General features: G+C 38.0%; 1 protein-coding gene across 1 annotated transcript in view; it reads right to left on the bottom strand.

Annotated features, from left to right (window-relative positions):
* LOC138764613 (E3 ubiquitin-protein ligase RNF212B-like) overlaps nt 1-21,340 on the bottom strand; it is a 188,790-nt gene that overhangs the window by 113,645 nt on the left and 53,805 nt on the right. Inside the window, exons 3-4 of the mRNA XM_069940740.1 lie at nt 7,434-7,486; nt 680-754 (exon numbers count right to left, since the gene is read on the bottom strand). Of these exons, the coding sequence (XP_069796841.1) occupies nt 680-754; nt 7,434-7,486 (128 nt within the window). The remainder of the gene's footprint in view (nt 1-679; nt 755-7,433; nt 7,487-21,340) is intronic.

Below are 21,340 nucleotides of genomic sequence, written 5' to 3' on the forward strand. Positions count from 1 at the left end.
GTACTCAAGATGGCAGAGGCCGACAGCATCGAATCCATGCTGCTGAAGATCCAACTGTGCTGGGTAGGTCACGTCTCCAGAATGGAGGACCATCGCAGGATCGTGTTATATGGCGAGCTCTCCACTGGCCACCGTGACAAAGGTGCACCAAAGAAGAGGTACAAGGACTGCCTAAAGAAATCTCTTGGTGCCTGCCACATTGACCACCGCCAGTGGGCTGATATCGCCTCAAACCGTGCATCTTGGAGCCTCACAGTTCGGCGGGCAGCAACCTCCTTTGAAGAAGACCGCAGAGCCCACCTCACTGACAAAAGACAAAGGAGGAAAAACCCAACACCCAACCCCAACCAACCAATTTTCCCTTGCAACCGCTGCAACCGTGCCTGCCTGTCCTGCATCGGACTTGTCAGCCACAAACGAGCCTGCAGCTGACGTGGACATTACCCCTCCATAAATCTTCGTCCGCGAAGCCAAGCCAAAGAAAAGAAGAAAGAATATAATGAAGAATCCTGTTGCAGTCTTTTTGGATGACAGAACAGGTGCAAGGAGCCAAATGGATTAGTCCTTGTGTTCTTATTCTGCAACCTGCCAGCCTCCTGTGCATGGACCAGTTTACACCACTGCCCCATGGTTCTCGATCCAAGTTCGGTGGGGGGGGGGGAGGAGAGAAGACACTCACCTGTGCGATGTGCTCCATGTACTTCTTACATATGTCCGATGGTTTCCTGAAATACATCCGCTCATGGGCCGTCATCTGAAGGAGGAGATAGAGAGTCTGGGTTCCTCTCGGCTTGGTCCTTACAACCTAATTCCCACTCTGCCGGGTCCACTGCTGGGCTGAAGGCCCATGAGGGAGGCCACCCACTTCATATTCCTGGCCATCATAGACCCCCACCTAACCAGCTCCGGGTGGGAGGGATACACAGGGAGAACAGAGCACAGTGGAAATGCAGGTGTCCATGGAAAGGGAACGACTTCAGGTCATACTCCCGCGGGACAACTTTGTGCTGATGCTGCTCCTATTTCCACGGACACTGGCCAACCTGCAGAGTGTTCCCAGTATATTTCTGTTTTTATTTTGGATTTTCAGCACCTGCCATTTATATCGAATGTTGCTCCACAGCAAAGCCCCCTCAGCTCAAGATGCTGTCCTAAAGTAAACAAGGAAGTCAGCAGACACTGTGTTGAGTGCAGGAATGCCTCGACTTCTCCGGTTTCTATTAAACCTTCATTGGGTCTCTCCTTTCCTCCAGCTTCCCCATTCCTTCCCTCTTATCAAAGAGCTAGCCCCTCCCCATCACCTCAGCTTTTATCTCTTCTATCCTCCCATCTGTTACCTGTGCTCCTCCCCCTCCCTCCTTTCCTCTTCTCCCCAAATCCCCCCATCTTTTCATTCAGGTGCCAGCCTGATTTTGCTCACACCTTGACTGCGTGACCTGCTGAGTTTCTCCAGCACTTTTTGTGTATTCCTCAACAATAAAACCCTCCTCAGGGAAGTCACGTGATGGAGTACTGGCCAGCCGGGAAAACCAGAAAATAGAAAAAAAAGTCAGGAAAAAGCAAAGCATAACAGAAATAAAGTACAAGAAATAGAAGATAAAAGATACAGAGAAGAGAAAGAAGATGGCTTCCAAGAAGGAGAAAGTAAGAACAGCTGGAAAAAAAGGTAAAAAAGTCACCGGAGAAGAAGGAAGGCCTTACCAGCAGGAAAGAACAGGACACTGTGGTGACGAGGAGCGCCCGACCCTCAAGGTCAATACCTGCCCTGCAGAGTCGAGACCCACCAGCAGGTACACTACAAAAATGGCTCTTGGAGCCAAACAAAAGTGCGCAGTGCGCCATCAGAGGAGAAAGAGGACACCGGCGGGAGGGGGGCTCAGTGGAGGAGCAGGTTGTCACAAACTGAGCAGCTGAGAGACGGTCGACAACAGGGCTCTCAGCTGGAGGATAAGGAAGACAGCAGAAGAGGGTGCAACGGAACAGAGGTGGAAGACAGATGGAAGAAAGATCAACAAGAAGACCAACGTCAAGAAGCACAACAGACGAGCAGCCCAAGAGGGGAGGAACAGCAACAAGAGGTCCAGCAAGAAGAGGCCCGACAAAGAGATAAAAGCAGCTCATCAGGAGAAGAAACAAACACAGATACTGACACAGAAGAAGAGGAAGAAGACCAAGATCTTCACAGAGAAATAGAAGGTAAAACTGATGGGCAAAGAGAAATAAAAGGAAATATTGATGAACAGAATATAGATAAAGTCTTTTTTGAAGAACAAATAAGATCACTGAAGGAATGGTTGTCATTAGAGTTTAATGGAATTTAAAAAAATAAAAAGAACAGAAGATAAAATGCAAAGGTTAGAACTGGTAATGACAGAAATAGGGAAAAGAGTAGAGAACGTGGAAGAACGAGAAATGGCTGTAGAAATGGAAGTGAATGACTTAAGAGAAAGATTGGAAGAAAGTGACAAAAAAATTAAAGAGACACAAGAGTTGTTATCTCAGAAAATTGATATGTTGGAAAATTATAGTAGGCGAAACAACATAAAAATAGTGGGCCTGAAGGAAGATGAAGAAGGCAAGAACATGAAGGAATTTATAAAAGGATGGATCCCAAAGGTCCTGGGAACGACAGAAATCTAGGAAGAAATGGAAATAGAAAGGGGTCACAGAACATTAGCTCCGAAACCACAGGCACATCAAAAATCAAAATTTTTGAGATATACAAGAGAAAATATACTGGAGCGGGCAAGGAATAAAATTAGAGAAGATAATAAACCATTGGAATACAAGGCTGGGAGGAGTCATGTGATAGAGTAGTGGCCAGTAGGAGAATACCAGCCCTCTCCAGAAAAGAAGAAATAAAGTGAAGAAAACACAAAGTTCAAGAAACACAAAACATAACAAATAAAAGATAAAGTTGTGAAGAAAAGAAAGAAAAGGGCACCCAAGAAAGAAAAACCAAAAACAACGGGAAAAAAAGAAGAAAAGATGCCGGAAGAGAAAGGAGAAGGCCTTACCTGCATGAAGAAACAGGAAGCCATTGTGGAGAAAAGAGCCCGCTCCCCAAGGTTGGTGACGACCCCGCAGAGTCGCGACCTCCCGACCACCGGACTGCAAAAATGGTTCTCTGAGCCAAACAAAAGCACGCAGTGCGCTCACTAAGGAAAAGGAGAACACCGACGGGAGGGGAGCCCAGCTGAGGAGCGAGCAAACACAGCGCAACAAGCTGAGGGATGCCTGACACCAGGGCTCTCAGCTAGAAGAAGAGGAAAGTGACAAGAAAGGGAGTGATAGGAAAGAAGAACAGCAAAAGGAGGCCCAACAGATAACTAGCCCAGAAGAAGAGGACCAATAGCAAGAAGCCAAGCAAGAAGAAGCCCAGCAAAGTGAGGCAAGCAACTCAACAGGAAAGTCAGAAGAAACACAGATACAAGGAAGAGAAGTAGAAGACACATACACAGGTGCAGACACAGAAGAAGAGGAAGAAGACCGAGCTCTGCACAGAGAAATAGACGGTAAAATAGATGGACAGAATATAGATTTTTTTTTAATTTCAAGAACATTTGAAAGCATTAAAAGAATGGTTGACATTAGAATTTAGTGAAAAGTACAGAAGAAAAAGTGAGTAGAATAGAGCTGGTGATGTCAGAAATAGGGAAAAGATTAGAAAATGTGGAAGAACGAGAAACAGCTGAGAAATGGAAGTGAATGACTTAAGAAGAAAATTGGAAGAAAGTGACAAAAATTTAGAGTCACAAGAGTTGTTAGCTCAGAAGTTGGATATAATGGAAAACTATTGTAGGCGAAACAACATAAAGATAGTGGGCCTAAAGGAAGATGAAGAAGGCACCAATATGAAAGAATTTATAAAAGAATGGATCCCAAAAGTCCTGGGAATGCCAGAAATACAGGAAGGAATGGAAATAGAAAGGGCACACAGAACATTAGCTCGGAAACCACAGACACAGCAAAAACCAAGATCCGTTTTAGTAAAATTTCTGAGATACTCGACAAGAGTAAATATACTGGAGAGGGCAAGGAATGAAAAAACCATTGGAATTCAAGGGTCAAAAAGTATTTTTTTACCCAGACATAAGTTTTGAACTCTTAAGAGGAAGGAGATTAATACAGCAAAATCGATCCTATGGAAAAAGGTTATAAATTTATGTTAAGATATCAAGCTGTGTTTAAATATTTATCCCAGGGGAGCAAAACAGAATGTTCTCGGAACCGGAGGAAGCACGAGAATTTGCAGAACGCATGAAGAGATGTAACAAGAACAAAGAACGATGACAAACTACATATAAAGATGTAAAACTAATGTACAAGTAAGAACTAAAGAAGGGAAGAAAGGAAGTAAGGGGGGAAAAAAGAGTGAGCTTTGTTATATGTGAAGATAAAAGTCTTCTGGAGGGGGTTGGGTGGGAGAGTATAACAGTCACTGCAAAATCAGTTGATGCTTGCGAGCAGGTTCACAATCCAAATGGAGAGGGGAGTTGTGATTGCCCGGCAAGGGACAAGGGGCAACTCAGGGGGGGGGGGGGACATTTGGGGTTAAGGGAATTTTAGATGTGGGAGTTATTGAAGTATTTTATGCTTTAAAAGTGTTATCATACATTGAGTTCAAAAAGGGAAAACAGAGATGAAAATGGGGAAAACGGGGATGGTGGTGGTGAGGAAGCGGAAATGAGGTGTAAACAGAGTATGAGATGGCCATGTTGAAGTATATGACTATAAATATTAATGGAATACATAACCAAATCAAAAGGAAGAGGTTAATAAATTTACTGAAAAAAGAAAAAATAAATATAGCATTTGTGCAGGAAACGCATCTAACTGAAGTGGAACATAATAAATTAAGGAGAGACTGGGTAGGGCACGTAACAGCAGCATCATATAATTCAAAAGCCAGAGGTGTAGCTATTCAATAAAAATGTACCAATCAAAATAGAGGAGGAAATAATAGATCCAGCAGGGAGGTATGTAATGATAAAGAGTCAGATATATTCAGAATTGGAATTTGCTCAATATATATGAAGAGGATCAAAAGTTTATGCAGGATATTTTTTTGAAGATTATAGATACTCAGGGGAATATATTGAAAGGAAGGCACTTTAACCTTAATTTGGATTCAAAGATGGATAAAACTGGACAAAAGACTAGCAAAAACAACAAAGTAGCCAAATTTATGGTTAAATCAATGTAGGAAATGCAACTTTTGTATATATGGAGGAGACAACACCCAAAGGAGAAGGAATACTCATATTATTCGAATAGACATAAAACATACTCAAGGATTGACCTGCTCCTGTTGTCAGCCCATATCCAAGGGAGAGTTAGGAAAATGGAATATAAAGCTAGATTGTTATCTGATCACTCACCCCTGTTATTAGTAATAGAACTGGAGGACATCCCACCAAGAACATATAGATGGAGATTAAACTCCACGCTACTTAAAAGACAGGATTTTAGAGAATTTATTGAATGCCAAATAAATATGGAATCAGTGAAAGACAAATTTATATTATGAAATGCAATGAAACCCTTCAATAGATGGCAGATAATAAGTTATGTAACTAAGATGAAAAATTTACAATCGGGAAATAGAACAGTTGGAAAGGGAAATAGTAAGTACAGAAAAAGAACTAGCAACAAGGGACGATATAACAAAAAGAAGAGAATTGGTGGACAAAAAAATTAAATATGAAACATTACAAATGTATAAGGTGGAGAAGAACATAATGAAAATAAAGCACAAGAATTATGAACTAGGAGAAAAAACACACAAAATATTAGCCTGGCAACTTAAAACAGAACAAGCTAAAAGAATTGTATTGGCATCAAGGAAAAAGGACAAACAAATTACATATAATCCAATGGAGATTAATGAGAACTTTAAGGAATTTTATGAACAATTATACCAAACTGAGAACGAGGGGAAAGATAATAAAATACATGAGTTTTTAGCTAAAATTGAACTGCCAAAATTGCAAGAGGAGCAAAACAAGCTGATAAAACCATTTGAAAACTACCAGACACCCAGCCGTGCTTAAAATATTTATACCCGGGGAGCAAAACAGACTGTTCTCGGATACAGAAAAGTGCAAGAATTCGCAGAACATTTGCAGGACAGGAGAAGAGATGAAGAGATGTAACAAGAATGAAGAACGGCGATAATATATATTAAGATGTAAAAACAATGTATATGTAAAGAACTAAAGAGGGAAAAGAGAAGGGAAGGAAGGGAGTAAGGGGGAAAAAGAAGAGAGAGAGCTTTATATGTGTTAAAAAAAAGTGTTTTCTGGAGAGGGCTGGGTAGAGGGGGAATAACCGTCACTGAAAAATCAGTTGACGCTGCGAACAAGATTGCAACCCAAATGAAAAGGGGAGTTGTGGTTGCCCATCAACGGGTATGGGGCAACTCAGAGAGGGGGAGAACTTTGGTGTTAAGGTATTAGTGGATGTGGGAACTGCGGGGGTACTTTGTCTTCAATGTGGTGTCATATATTAAGTGTAATAAGAGAAAACTAAGAGATGAAAATGGGGAAAAGTGGGATGGAGATGGCAAAGAAGTGAAAAAGAGATGTATGCAAGAACATTTTGGGAAGAATTAAATCAGATACTAAATAAAATTACAAAAAATAACATACCAAAAATACCATATATATTTCTTTTAAATAACATAAGAATGAGAGAGTTAGGCCTCAAGTTGGATAAAGTGCAAAAAAAAATTCATTATGATGGCCTTGGGAATGGCAAAGGGATGTTTGGAGTTGGCTTGGAAAATGGGGGAGAGCATGGGTGTGCAGCGGTGATGCATGGAGATGAGTGGATGTGTTCCATTGGAAAAAAAATAACATACAATTTTAAAAATAAGGTCACAATGTTTGAGCAGGTTTGGGAACCATACATAGAACATAGCAGAAAGGGTTTGCCTGCGACCTCCATCCCCTAAAATGAGAATGAAAATGAAAAGAAGACAAAACAACGGGATTCAGTGTGTAATGAATAGATTATGCTTTTTTCTAGTTTGTTTTGCTTTGTGTGAAAATATTGTTTTATGGTTTTATTGTATTGTATATGTTGAATATTTATGGATATTGTAGGGAGGTGGGTGGAGGGGAGGGAGGGAAGGGGGGCAAAAAAGGAGAGAAAAGACCACTGTGTAGATTTGATGAAAAAGGTTTATACATAATATTTTGATTGATATGGTTCACAGTGTGAAAAATAAAAAAAATTTTTTAAAAATCAATAAAACCCTTCTCTACCAAACAGCCATAAGCACCCTATTTTTCTTACATCTGTGTGCCCACCCAAGAGTCTTATGAATGTCCCTATTGTACCAGCCTCCACCACCACCCCTAGCAATGCATTCCAGGCACCTACCACTCTCTGTAAAAAAATCTTGCTTCTGACGTCTGCCCTAAACTTACATTGTCTGTCAGAGGTAAATGCTTGCAAGCTGATCCGCAGACACTGCACTTATCTGTAACATAGAGAAAGAGAAAACAATGGGGTCAACAGTGCATCAGTGAAGAGCTGTGGGTTTTTAAGTTCCAAGTTATAATGAGTGACCGTGTTAGGGAGCTTGAGCTGCAATTGGATGAACTGAGGATCATAAGCGAAGCAGAGGCAGTGATAGAGAGGAGTTACAGGGAGACAGTCACCCCTAGAAGGCAGGAGTCAGTCAGGGAATTGGGTGACTGTGAGGAAAGGAGGGAGAGCGCCAGTGCAGAGTACCCCTGTGGAAGTGCCCCTCAGCAACATGTATTCGGCTTTGGATACTGTTGGGGGGAACAGCCTATCAGGGACGAGTCGTGGGGGTCAGGTATCTGGCACAGGGGCTGCCCCTGAAGTTCAGAAGGGAAAGAAGGATAAGAATAGGATTCTTGTAGTTGGGGACTCATTAGTCAGAGGGACAGATAGAAGGTTTGTGGGACGGGATAGAGGATCCAGGTTGGTATGTTGCCTCCCTGGTGCCAGGGTCAGGGATATCTCTGATCTAGTACATAGCATTCTGCAAGGGAAGAAGAACAGCCAGAAGTCGTGGTCCATGTGGGGACCAATGATTTAGTTAGAAGTGGGGATGAGGTCCTGAAACAGGATTATGTAGAATTAGGTAGAAAGTTAAAAAACAGGACCTCCAAGGTAGTTATCTCTGGATTGCTGCCCATGCCACAAGCGAGTGAGGGTAGAAATAGGAGGATGTGGAGGATGAATGCGTGGCTAAAGAGATGGTGCAGGGGGCAAGGGATAAGATTTCTGGATCATTGGGATCTCTTCTGGGGAAGGTCGGACCTGTACAAGAGGGACAGACTCCACTTGAACTGGAGGGGGACAATGTGCTGGCAAGCAGATTTGCTAGAGCTGTGGGGGAAGGTTTAAACTAGTTTGGCAGGGGGGTGGGGAACAGAGTGTGAGAGCAGAGTCCAGGGAGTATGGCCACCTAGCTAGGAATAAAAAAGATAACAAAGGTAGGATGGAGATTAGGGTAGAAGGTAAAAAAGAGAATATATGTGAGGGTCATTCTCTGAGATGCATATATTTTAATGCAAGACGCATAGTGAACAAGGTAGATGAGCTGAGAGCATGGATAGATACTTGGGGTCACGATATTGTGGCAATTAGTGACACCTGGCTACAGGAGGGACAGGACTGGCAACTTAATATTCCAGGATACATTTGTTTTAGATGTGATAGATCAGGGGGTAAAAAAGGAGGAGTTGCTCTGCTTGTTAAGGAGGACATTACTGCCGTGAGGTGGCAGGATGGTATGGAGGGATCGACCAGTGAGGCTGTTTGGGTGGAATTGAGGGGTGGAGGAGGCAAGAGGGTGCTAATAGGGGTGTATTACAGACCACCAAATGGGCCACGAAAATTAGAGGAACAAATTTGTAGGGAGATAACGTATATGTGTGAAAATCATAAGGTAGTGATCATGGGAGATTTTAACTTCCCACACATTGATTGGGATACCCATACGGTTAGAGGGCTGGATGGGCTGGAGTTCGTTAAATGTGTTCAGGATTGTTTTCTAAATCAGTTAGTAGAAGAACCGACTCGGGATGGTGTAATACTGGATCTCCTGTTAGGGAACGAGCTAGGTCAGGTAGCGGACATTAATGTTGGAGAACCAATTGGGTCTAGTGATCATAATTCTGTTAGTTTTAGGGTAGTTTTAGCGAAGAGCAAGGAGAGGCCTAAAGTTGACGTTCTGGATTGGAAAAGAGCAAATTTCGAAGGAATAAGAAGGGATTTGGGGAGTATTGAGTGGGACAGGATATTTTCAGGTAAGGATGTTAATGAAAAATGGAAGATATTCAAAAAAGAAATTTTGAGGGTACAGAGTAGTTATGTCCCAGTATGGATCAAAGGAAAGGCTGGAAGTCATAGGGAGGCTTGGTTTTCGAGGAATATTGGAAATTTGGTTAGGAGAAAAAGGGAGGTGTACAAGAGGTATAAAGAGCAGGGAGCTGAGAAGTTGAAAGAGGACTACAAGGAATGTAGAAGGAAACTGAAGAAAGAAATTAGAAAGGCCAAAAAAAGGCATGAAGAGGCTTTGGCTGACAGAGTAAAAATAAATCCAAAGGGTTTCTATAAGTACATTAAAAGTAAAAGATTAGTGAGAGATAAAATTGGACCCCTTGTAGATAGCGAGGGTAGGCTGAGTGAGAAGTCTGAGGAAATGGGGGAAATTTTAAATGATTTCTTTGCCTCGATATTCACTAGTGAAAAAAATGTTGAACCAGTTGAAGCAAAGAAAAATAGTGGGGAGGTCATGAAGCATATAAGGATAACCGAGGAGATAGTGATGGCTGTGTTAAAAAAGATAAAGGTGGATAAATCTCCCGGACCAGACAAAATATTCCCTAGGACACTTAGGGAGGCTAGTAGACAGTTAGAGGGGCCATTAACAGAGATATTTAGGATGTCACTGGCCACGAGGGTGGTACCAAATGATTGGAGGGTGGCGCATGTGGTTTCTCTGTTTAAGAAATGGTCCAAATGCAAAACTGGGAATTATAGGCCTGTAAGTCTGATTTCTGTGGTGGGCAAGTTGATGCAAAGTGTTCTGAGGGATGCTATTTACAAATTTTTGGAGTTACAGGGATAGATAGGGAGTAATCAGCATGGTTTTGTCAGGGGTAGATCATGCTTGACAAACCTGATTGAGTTCTTCGAGGGCGTTACAAAAAAGGTTGATGAAGGGAAAGCTGTGGATGATGTCTATTTGGACTTTAGTAAAGCTTTTTTTTTAATTTTTTTTTTAATTTAATTTTTTTATTTTTCACACCATAAATCACAATAGCCATGATATACACTTTTTCTTTGTCACACATTTACAGTGACTTTTTCTCCCCCCGCCCCCTCCCTCCTCCCAAGCCACCCACCCACCCCCCCCCCTCTCATCCATTTTAGGTATACAATCTAGGTTGCATTAATTCAGTCAGACAATCTTGTCATTCAACAAAAGTACACCAGAAATTCTACAGAGTCCATTCTTTTCTTTCCTTCTCCTTCCATCAACTTAGGTAATGTTTGTCCCCGGTAGGTTTTCGCTATTGTATTTAATGTAAGGCTCCTATACTTGTTCGAATATTTCAATATTATTTCTTAAACTATATGTTATTTTTTCTAATGGAATACATTTATTCATTTCTATATACCATTGTTGTATTTTCAAATTATCTTCCAATTTCCAGGTTGACATAATACATTTTTTTGCTACGGCTAGGGCTATCTTAACAAATCTTTTTTGTGCATCTTCCAAGTCAATTCCAAATTCTTTATTTTTTATGTTACTTAGGAGAAAGATCTCTGGATTCTTTGGTATATTGTTTTCTGTTATTTTATTTAATATCTGATTGAGATCATCCCAAAATTTTTCTACTCTCTCACATGTCCAGATTGCATGAATTGTTGTTCCCCTTTCTTTTTTACATCGAAAACATCTATCAGATACTGTTGGGTCCCATTTATTTAACTTTTGCGGTGTAATGTATAGTCTGTGTAACCAATTATATTGTATCATACGCAGCCTCGTATTTATTGTATTTCTCATCGTTCCAGAACATAATTTCTCCCATGTTTCCTTTTTTATCTTTATATTTAAACCTTGCTCCCATTTTTGTTTAGTTTTACCATTTGTTTCCTCATTCTCCTTTTCTTGCAGTTTAATATACATATTTGTTATAAATCTTTTGATTAACATTGTATCTGTAATCACATATTCAAGGTTACTTCCCTCTGGTAAACTCAAATTGCTTCCTAATTTATCTTTCAAGTAGGATCTCAGTTGGTAATATGCCAGCGCTGTATCTCCAGTTATATTGTACTTATCTCTCATTTGTTCAAAGGATAAGAATCTACTTCCTGAAAAACAATTTTCTATTCTTTTAATCCCTTTTTTTTCCCATTTTCTAAAGTAAAGGTTGTCTATTGTAAAAGGGAGTAGCTTATTTTGCGTCAATATTAGTTTTGGTATTTGATAATTTGTTTTATTTCTTTCTACATGAATCTTCTTCCATATATTAACTCCTAAAGAAGAGAAAAGAGTTCAATGCAGCAAAAGCGATTTTATGGAAGAAAGGATATAAATTTACACTGAAGCATCCTGCGGTATTGAAAATATTTATTCCAGGACAACAAAACAGACTATTCTCGGATCCAGAAGAAGCACGAAAATTTGCAGAACAATTACAAAAATAGACTGAGGGATGAAGACGGGTAATGAGAGCAAAAATTATCACGATTGATATGTATGTGGGTAAAGACAAAAATAGACTGAGGGATGAAGACGGGTAAGGAGGGTAAAAATGACCACGATTGATATGTATGCGGGTAAAGAGGTATAAGAGTGAATAGAGACAACGGGCATATGTGAAAGTATCTGTAATTAGAGGAAAACATAGAAAGTATAGACAAGAATTAATAAGGGAAGGTAATGGAATAGAGAGAATAAGGAGGGAACTAAAAGAGTGACCTTTGTGACATATAAAAAACGAAATCTTTTCTGGGGGGGGCTGGGTGGGGGGAAAAGAGCGGTCACTGCAAAATCAGTTGACGCTTGCGAGTGGATTCGCAAATCCAAATGGAGAGGGGAGATGTGGTTGTCCGACAAGGGATAAAGGGCAACTCAGGAGGGGAAGGGGAGATTGGGGATAAAGAAGATAGAAATAGGAGAATAAGGAAAATGTTGGATGTTGTAGGAATGTTGTCTGGTAAAGAGTTGAAAATAAGAAAACAGAAATGGAAAAGGAGGAAAGGTAATGATGGAAAAACGGAAAGAGAAGATAAACAAAATATAAAATGGCTACGCTGAACTATATGACTCTAAATATTAATGGAATACATAACCAAATTAAAAGGAAGAAACTACTAAATTTACTGAAAAAGGAAAAAATAGATATAGCATTTGTCCAAGAAACACATTTAACTGAATTGGAGCACAAGAAATTAAAGAGAGATTGGGTAGGACATGTAACAGCAGCATCGTATAATTCAAAAGCAAGAGGAGTGGCTATATTAATTAGCAAAAATGTGCCATTTAAAATAGAAGAGGAAATAATAGATCCAGCAGGGAGATATGTTATGATAAAATGTCAGATATATTCAGAGCTTTGGAATCTACTTAATATATATTCACCTAACGAAGAAGATCAAAAGTTTATGCAAGATATCTTTTTGAAGGTAGCTAATACGCAAGGGAACATACTAATAGGAGGGGATTTCAATCTGAATTTGGATCCAAATATGGATAAAACGGGGAAAAAAATTAACAGGAAGAACAAAGTAACCAAATTTATAATTAAATCAATGCAAGAAATGAAACTTGTGGACATATGGAGGAAACAAAACCCAAAAGAAAAGGAATACTCATACTACTCGACTAGACATAAAACATACTCAAGGATAGACCTATTCCTGTTATCAGCCCACATACAAGGGAGAGTTAGGAAAACGGAATATAAAGCTAGACTATTATCGGACCACTCACCCCTGTTATTGGCAATAGAGCTAGAAGACATCCCTCCAAGAATGTATAGATGGAGATTAAACCCCATGCTACTTAAAAGACAGGATTTTAGAGAATTTATTGAAAAACAATTAAAAATGTACTTTGAAGTAAATACGGAATCAGTGGAAGATAAGTTTATACTATGGGACGCAATGAAAGCATTCATTAGAGGGCAAATAATAAGTTATGCAACCAAGATGAAGAAGGACTATAATCAGGAAACAGAGCAGTTGGAAAGGGAAATAATAAACATAGAAAAAAAATTAGCAATAAAGGAAGATACAACCAAAAGAAGAGAATTGGCGGATAAAAAAATAAAATATGAAACATTACAAACATATAAGGTGGAGAAGAATATAATGAAGACAAAACAGAAATATTATGAACTAGGGGAAAAAACACACAAAATCCTAGCATGGCAGCTTAAGACAGAGCAAACTAAGAAAACGGTATTGGCAACAAGGAAAAAAGACAAACAAATTACATATAATCCAAAAGAAATTAAGGAAAACTTCAGAGAATTCTATGAACAATTATACCGAACCGAAAACGAAGGGAAAGAAGGGAAAATAGATGAATTTTTGACTAAAATTGAACTACCAAAACTACAAATAGAGGAACAAAATAAATTAACAGAACCATTTGGAACAGTAGAAATACAAGAGATAATAAAAAATTTACCAAATAATAAGACACCAGGAGAGGATGGACTCCCAATAGAATTCTACAAAACATTTAAAGACCTAATAATACCGCCCCTCCTGGATGTAATCAACCAGATTGATGAGACACAAAACTTACCAGATTCATGTAAAACAGCAATAATTACAGTGATACTAAAACAAGGGAAAGATCCACTCTCACCAGCGTCATATAGACCAATATCTTTGCTAAACACAGATTATAAGATAATAGCTAAACTATTAGCGAACAGATTAGCAGAACAGGTACCGAAAATGGTAAATTTAGACCAAACTGGATTTATCAAAAAAAGACGCACAACAGACAATATTTGTAAATTTATTAACTTAATTCATGCAGTAGAAGGAAATAAAGCACCGGCAGTAGCAGTTGCTTTAGACGCAGAGAAGGCCTTCGACAGAGTAGAATGGAATTACTTGTTCAAAGTATTGCAAAAATTCAGTTTACCGGAGAAGTATATTAATTGGATTAAAGCATTATATAAGGGACCGTTAGCGAAAGTGACAGTAAATGGACATGTATCAAAGCAATTTAACTTAAGCAGGTCAACGCGGCAGGGATGCCCACTATCACCATTATTGTTTGCGCTAGCTATAGAACCACTAGCAGAATCGATAAGAAGAGATAATAATATAAAAGGAATAAAAATAAAAGACAGGGAATATAAAATCAGTCTGTTTGCGGATGATGTGATAGTGTACTTAACAGAACCAGAACTATCAATAAAAGAACTATATAAGAAATTGAAGGAATATGGAGAAGTGTCGGGATACAAGATAAACGTAAATAAAAGTGAAGCAATGCCTATGAATAACGCGGATTTCTCAAAATTTAAGGAGGAATCCCCATTCAGATGGCAAACGCAGGCAATAAGATACCTAGGTGTGCAAATAAACAAAAATCTAGGCCAATTATATAAACTCAATTACAATCCACTAATGAAAAAACTACAGGACGATTTAGAGCATTGGAAAGAGCTACCACTAACACTGATAGGAAGGATAAACTGTATTAAAATGAACATTTTTCCAAGGATACTATACTTATTTCAGGCATTGCCAATACAACTGACAGAAAAATTCTTCAAAGAGTTAAAGAAAATAATAAGGAGATTTTTATGGAGAGGGGGGAAACCGAGGATAGCACTAGACAAATTAACAGAATGGTATAAACAAGGAGGCTTACAATTGCCAAACTTCAAAAATTATTATAGAGCCGCACAATTAAGGTACCTATCAGATTTTTATCAAACAAGGGAAAAACCAGACTGGACGAGACTAGAATTAGATAAAATAGGGGAAAAGATACCTGAACACATATTATATAAATGGGACGAAAAATTGGTACAACATAGAACTTCTCCAGTATTACACCATCTCCTCAATATATGGAAGAAGATACATGTAGAAAGAAATAAAATAAATTACCAAATACCAAAACTAATATTGACGCAAAATAAGCTACTCCCTTTTACAATAGACAACCTTGCCTTTAGAAAATGGGAAAAAAAAGGGATTAAAAGAATAGAAAATTGTTTTTCAGGAAGTAGATTCTTATCCTTTGAACAAATGAGAGATAAGTACAATATAACGGGAGATACAGCGCTGGCATATTACCAACTGAGATCCTACTTGAAAGATAAATTAGGAAGCAACTTGAGTTTACCAGAGGGAAGTAACCTTGAATATGTGATTACAGATACAATGTTAATCAAAAGATTTATAAAAAATATGTATATTAAACTGCAAGAAAAGGAAAATGAGGAAACAAATGGTAAAACTAAACAAAAATGGGAACAAGATTTAAATATAAAGATAAAAAAGGAAACATGGGAGAAGTTATGCTCTGGAACGATGAGAAATACAATAAATACGAGGCTGCGTATGATACAATATAATTGGTTACACAGACTATACATTACACCGCAAAAGTTAAATAAATGGGACCCAACAGTATCTGATAGATGTTTTCGATGTAAAAAAGAAAGGGGAACAACAATTCATGCAATCTGGACATGTGAGAGAGTAGAAAAATTTTGGGATGATCTCAATCAGATATTAAATAAAATAACAGAAAACAATATACCAAAGAATCCAGAGATCTTTCTCCTAAGTAACATAAAAAATAAAGAATTTGGAATTGACTTGGAGGATGCACAAAAAAGATTTGTTAAGATAGCCCTAGCTGTAGCAAAAAAATGTATTATGTCAACCTGGAAATTGGAAGATAATTTGAAAATACAACAATGGTATATAGAAATGAATAAATGTATTCCATTAGAAAAAATAACATATAGTTTAAGAAATAATATTGAAATATTCGAACAAGTATGGGAGCCTTACATTAAATACAATAGCGAAAACCTACCGGGAACAAACATTACCTAAGTTGATGGAAGGAGAAGAGAAGAAAAAAATGGACTCAGTAGAATTTCTGGTGTATTTTTGTTGAATGACAACATTGTCTAACTGAATTAATGCAACCTAGATTGTATAACTAAAATGGATGAGAGGGGGGAGGGATGGGGGGGTGGCTTGGGAGGAGGGAGGGGGGAGGGAGAAAAAGTCACTGTAAATGTGTGGAAAAGAAAAAGTGTATATCATGGCTATTGTGATTTATGGTGTGAAAAATAAAAAATTTAAAAAAAAAAAAAAAAAAAAAAATCTTCTTCCATATATTGAGGAGATGGTGTAATACTGGAGAAGTTCTATGTTGTACCAATTTTTCGTCCCATTTATATAATATGTGTTCAGGTATCTTTTCCCCTATTTTATCTAATTCTAGTCTCGTCCAGTCTGGTTTTTCCCTTGTTTGATAAAAATCTGATAGGTACCTTAATTGTGCGGCTCTATAATAATTTTTGAAGTTTGGCAATTGTAAGCCTCCTTGTTTATACCATTCTGTTAATTTATCTAGTGCTATCCTCGGTTTCCCCCCTCTCCATAAAAATTTCCTTATTATTTTCTTTAACTCTTTGAAGAATTTTTCTGTCAGTTGTATTGGCAATGCCTGAAATAAGTATAGTATCCTTGGAAAAATGTTCATTTTAATACAGTTTATCCTTCCTATCGGTGTTAGTGGTAGCTCTTTCCAATGCTCTAAATCGTCCTGTAATTTTTTCATTAGTGGATTGTAATTGAGTTTATATAATTGGCCTAGATTTTTGTTTATTTGCACACCTAGGTATCTTATTGCCTGCATTTGCCATCTGAATGGGGATTCCTCCTTAAATTTTGAGAAATCCGCGTTATTCATAGGCATTGCTTCACTTTTATTTACGTTTATCTTGTATCCCGACACTTCTCCATATTCCTTCAATTTCTTATATAGTTCTTTTATTGATAGTTCTGGTTCTGTTAAGTACACTATCACATCATCCGCAAATAGACTGATTTTATATTCCCTGTCTTTTATTTTTATTCCTTTTATATTATTATCTATTCTTATCGATTCTGCTAGTGGTTCTATAGCTAGCGCAAACAATAATGGTGATAGTGGGCATCCCTGCCGCGTTGACCTGCTTAAGTTAAATTGCTTTGATACATGTCCATTTACTGTCACTTTCGCTAACGGTCCCTTATATAATGCTTTAATCCAATTAATATACTTCTCCGGTAAACTGAATTTTTGCAATACTTTGAACAAGTAATTCCATTCTACTCTGTCGAAGGCCTTCTCTGCGTCTAAAGCAACTGCTACTGCCGGTGCTTTATTTCCTTCTACTGCATGAATTAAGTTAATAAATTTACAAATATTGTCTGTTGTGCGTCTTTTTTTGATAAATCCAGTTTGGTCTAAATTTACCATTTTCGGTACCTGTTCTGCTAATCTGTTTGCTAATAGTTTAGCTATTATCTTATAATCTGTGTTTAGCAGAGATATTGGTCTATATGACGCTGGTGAGAGTGGATCTTTCCCTTGCTTTAGTATCACTGTAATTATTGCTGTTTTACATGAATCTGGTAAGTTTTGTGTCTCATCAATCTGGTTGATTACATCCAGGAGGGGCGGTATTATTAGATCTTTAAATGTTTTGTAGAATTCTATTGGGAGTCCATCCTCTCCTGGTGTCTTATTATTTGGTAATTTTTTTATTATCTCTTGTATTTCTACTGTTCCAAATGGTTCTGTTAATTTATTTTGTTCCTCTATTTGTAGTTTTGGTAGTTCAATTTTAGTCAAAAATTCATCTATTTTCCCTTCTTTCCCTTTCTTTTTCAGTTCGGTATAATTGTTCATAGAATTCTCTGAAGTTTTCCTTAATTTCTTTTGGATTACATGTAATTTGTTTGTCTTTTTTCCTTGTTGCCAATACCATTTTCTTAGTTTGCTCTGTCTTAAGCTGCCATGCTAAGATTTTGTGTGTTTTTTCACCTAGTTCATAATATTTCTGTTTTGTCTTCATTATATTCTTCTCCACCTTATATGTTTGTAATGTTTCATATTTTATTTTTTTATCCGCCAATTCTCTTCTTTTGGTTGTATCTTCCTTTATTGCTAATTTTTTTTCTATGTTTATTATTTCCCTTTCCAACTGCTCTGTTTCCTGATTATAGTCCTTCTTCATCTTGGTTGCATAACTTATTATTTGTCCTCTAATGAATGCTTTCATTGCGTCCCATAGTATAAACTTATCATCCACTGATTCCGTATTTACTTCAAAGTACATTTTTAATTGTTTTTCAATAAATTCTCTAAAATCCTGTCTTTTAAGTAGCATGGGGTTTAATCTCCATCTATACATTCTTGGAGGGATGTCCTCTAGCTTTACTGTCAGTATTAAGGGTGAATGGTCCGATAGCATTCTCGCTTTATATTCTGTTTTTCTTACTCTATCCTGCATACTAGCTGATAACAAAAATAGGTCTATTCTTGAGTATGTTTTATGTCTAGTTGAGAAGTATGAGTATTCCTTTTCTTTTGGGTTTTGTTTCCTCCATATGTCCACAAGTTTCATTTCTTGCATTGATTTAATTATAAATTTGGTTACTTTGTTCTTCCTGTTAATTTTTTTCCCCGTTTTATCCATATTTGGATCCAAATTCAGATTGAAATCCCCTCCTATTAGTATGTTCCCTTGCGTATTAGCTACCTTCAAAAAGATATCTTGCATAAACTTTTGATCTTCTTCGTTAGGTGAATATATATTTATATATTAAGTAGATTCCAAAGCTCCGAATATATCTGACATTTTATCATAACATATCTCCCTGCTGGATCTATTATTTCCTCTTCTATTTTAAATGGCACATTTTTGCTAATTAATATAGCCACTCCTCTTGCTTTTGAATTATACGATGCTGCTGTTACATGTCCTACCCAATCTCTCTTTAATTTCTTGTGCTCCAATTCAGTTAAGTGTGTTTCTTGGACAAATGCTATATCTATTTTTTCCTTTTTCAGTAAATTTAGTAGTTTCTTCCTTTTAATTTGGTTATGTATTCCATTAATATTTAAAGTCATATAGTTCAGCGTAGCCATTTTATATTTTGTTTATCTTCTCTTTCCGTTTTTCCATCATTACCTTTCCTCTTTTTCCATTTCTGTTTTCTTATTTTCAACTCTTTACCAGACAACATTCCTACAACATCCAACATTTTCCTTATTCTCCTATTTCTATCTTCTTTATCCCCAATCTCCCCTTCCCCTCCTGAGTTGTCCTTTATCCCTTGTCGGACAACCACATCTCCCCTCTCCATTTGGATTTGCGAATCCACTTGCAAGCGTCAACTGATTTTGCAGTGACCGCTCTTTTCCCCCACCCAGCCCCCTCCAGAAAAGATTTCACTTTTCATATGTCACAAAGGTCACTCTTTTAATTCCCTCCTTATTCTCTCTATTCCATTACCTTCCCTTATTAATTCTTGTCTATACTATCTATATTTTCCTCTAATTACAGATACTTTCACGTATGCACATTGTCTCTATTCACTCTTATACCTCTTTACCAGCATACATATCAATCGTGGTCATTTTTACCCTCATTACCCGTCTTCATCCCTCAGTCTATTTTTGTCTTTACCCACATACATATCAATCGTGATCATTTTTACTCTCATTACCCGTCTTCATCCCTCAGTCTATTTTTGTAATTGTTCTGCAAATTTTCGTGCTTCTTCTGGATCCGAGAACAGTCTGTTTTGTTGTCCTGGAATAAATATTTTCAATACCGCAGGATGCTTCAGTGTAAATTTATATCCTTTCTTCCATAAAATCGCTTTTGCTGTATTGAACTCTTTTCTCTTCTTTAGGAGTTCAAAGCTTATATCTGGATAAATGAAGATTTTTTGCCCTTTATACTCCAGTGGTTTGTTGCCCTCTCTTACTTTTTCCATTGTCTTCTCCAGTACCTTTTCTCTTGTAGTATATCTTAGGAATTTTACTACAATAGATCTTGGTTTTTGTTGTGGTTGTGGTTTAGGGGCCAATGCTCTATGTGCCCTTTCTATTTCCATTTCTTGCTGTAGTTCTGGACATCCTAGGGCCTTAGGGATCCATTCTTTTATAAACTCCCTCATATTCTTGCCTTCTTCATCTTCCTTAAGGCCCACTATCTTTATGTTATTTCTTCTGTTATAATTTTCCATTATATCTATTTTTTGAGCTAGTAATTCTTGTGTCTCTTTAGTTTTTTTATTAGATTCCTCCAATTTCTTTTTTAAGTCTTCTACCTCCATTTCTGCTGCTATTGCCCGTTCTTCCATCTTGTCCATTTTTTTCCCCATTTCTGTTAAGGTCATATCCATTTTATTTATTTTCTTTTCTGTGTTGTTTATTCTTCTTCTTAAATCATTGAATTCCTGTGTTTGCCATTCTTTAAATGACTCCATGTATCCTCTAACAAGAGCAAGTATATCCTTTACCTTGCCTTTCCCTTTATCTATTTCACTGTATTCTTCCTCTTCTTCTTCCTCTGGGTTGGCCATCTGTTGTTTCTTTGATGCCCTTTCCTCCTCTTCTTTCTTGTTTCCATTGTCTTCTGTGGTCTCTTCTTGCTGCAGGTGTTCTGCAGCTGTCGTTGCCGGCTGAGGAGATCGACTCCCCAGCTGGTCCCCCCTCCCGTCGGTGTGTTTTTTTTCATGCGCGGTTGCGCACTTTTACTCGGCTCTGTGAGCCATTGTTGTAGTTCTTTTTCTACCGACCTGAGGTAGTGGGCTCCTCTCTCCACAGCGGGCCTCTTCGGACAGGTAAGGCCTTCACCTTTTTCCTCCGTTGTCTTCTCTTCCTCTCTTCTTTCCGTTGATTTTGATTTTTCTCCTTTTGTCTCCATCTTCTTTCCACCTTTATACTCACTTTTCTTTAACTTGCATTTCTGTGCCTTTGTATTTTCTCTTGTTTTTCCTGACTTTTCTGGAGAGGGCTGGAGTTCACCGTCCGGCCACTACTCCATCACGTGACTCCTCCCTTTAGTAAAGCTTTTGACAAAGTTCCCCACAAGAGGTTAGAAAAAAAGGTGGAGGCATTAGGTATAAATAAGGAGGTAGTGAAATGGATTCAGCAGTGGTTGGATGGGAGGTGTCAGAGAGTAGTGGTAGAAAATTGTTTATCCAATTGGAGGCCGGTGACTAGTGGAGTTCCTCAGGGTTCGGTCCTGGGTCCACTATTATTTGTTATATATAT

Source organism: Narcine bancroftii, chromosome 5 (assembly GCF_036971445.1).
Source record: "Narcine bancroftii isolate sNarBan1 chromosome 5, sNarBan1.hap1, whole genome shotgun sequence".
In the NCBI taxonomy this organism is placed as follows: Eukaryota; Metazoa; Chordata; class Chondrichthyes; order Torpediniformes; family Narcinidae; genus Narcine; species Narcine bancroftii.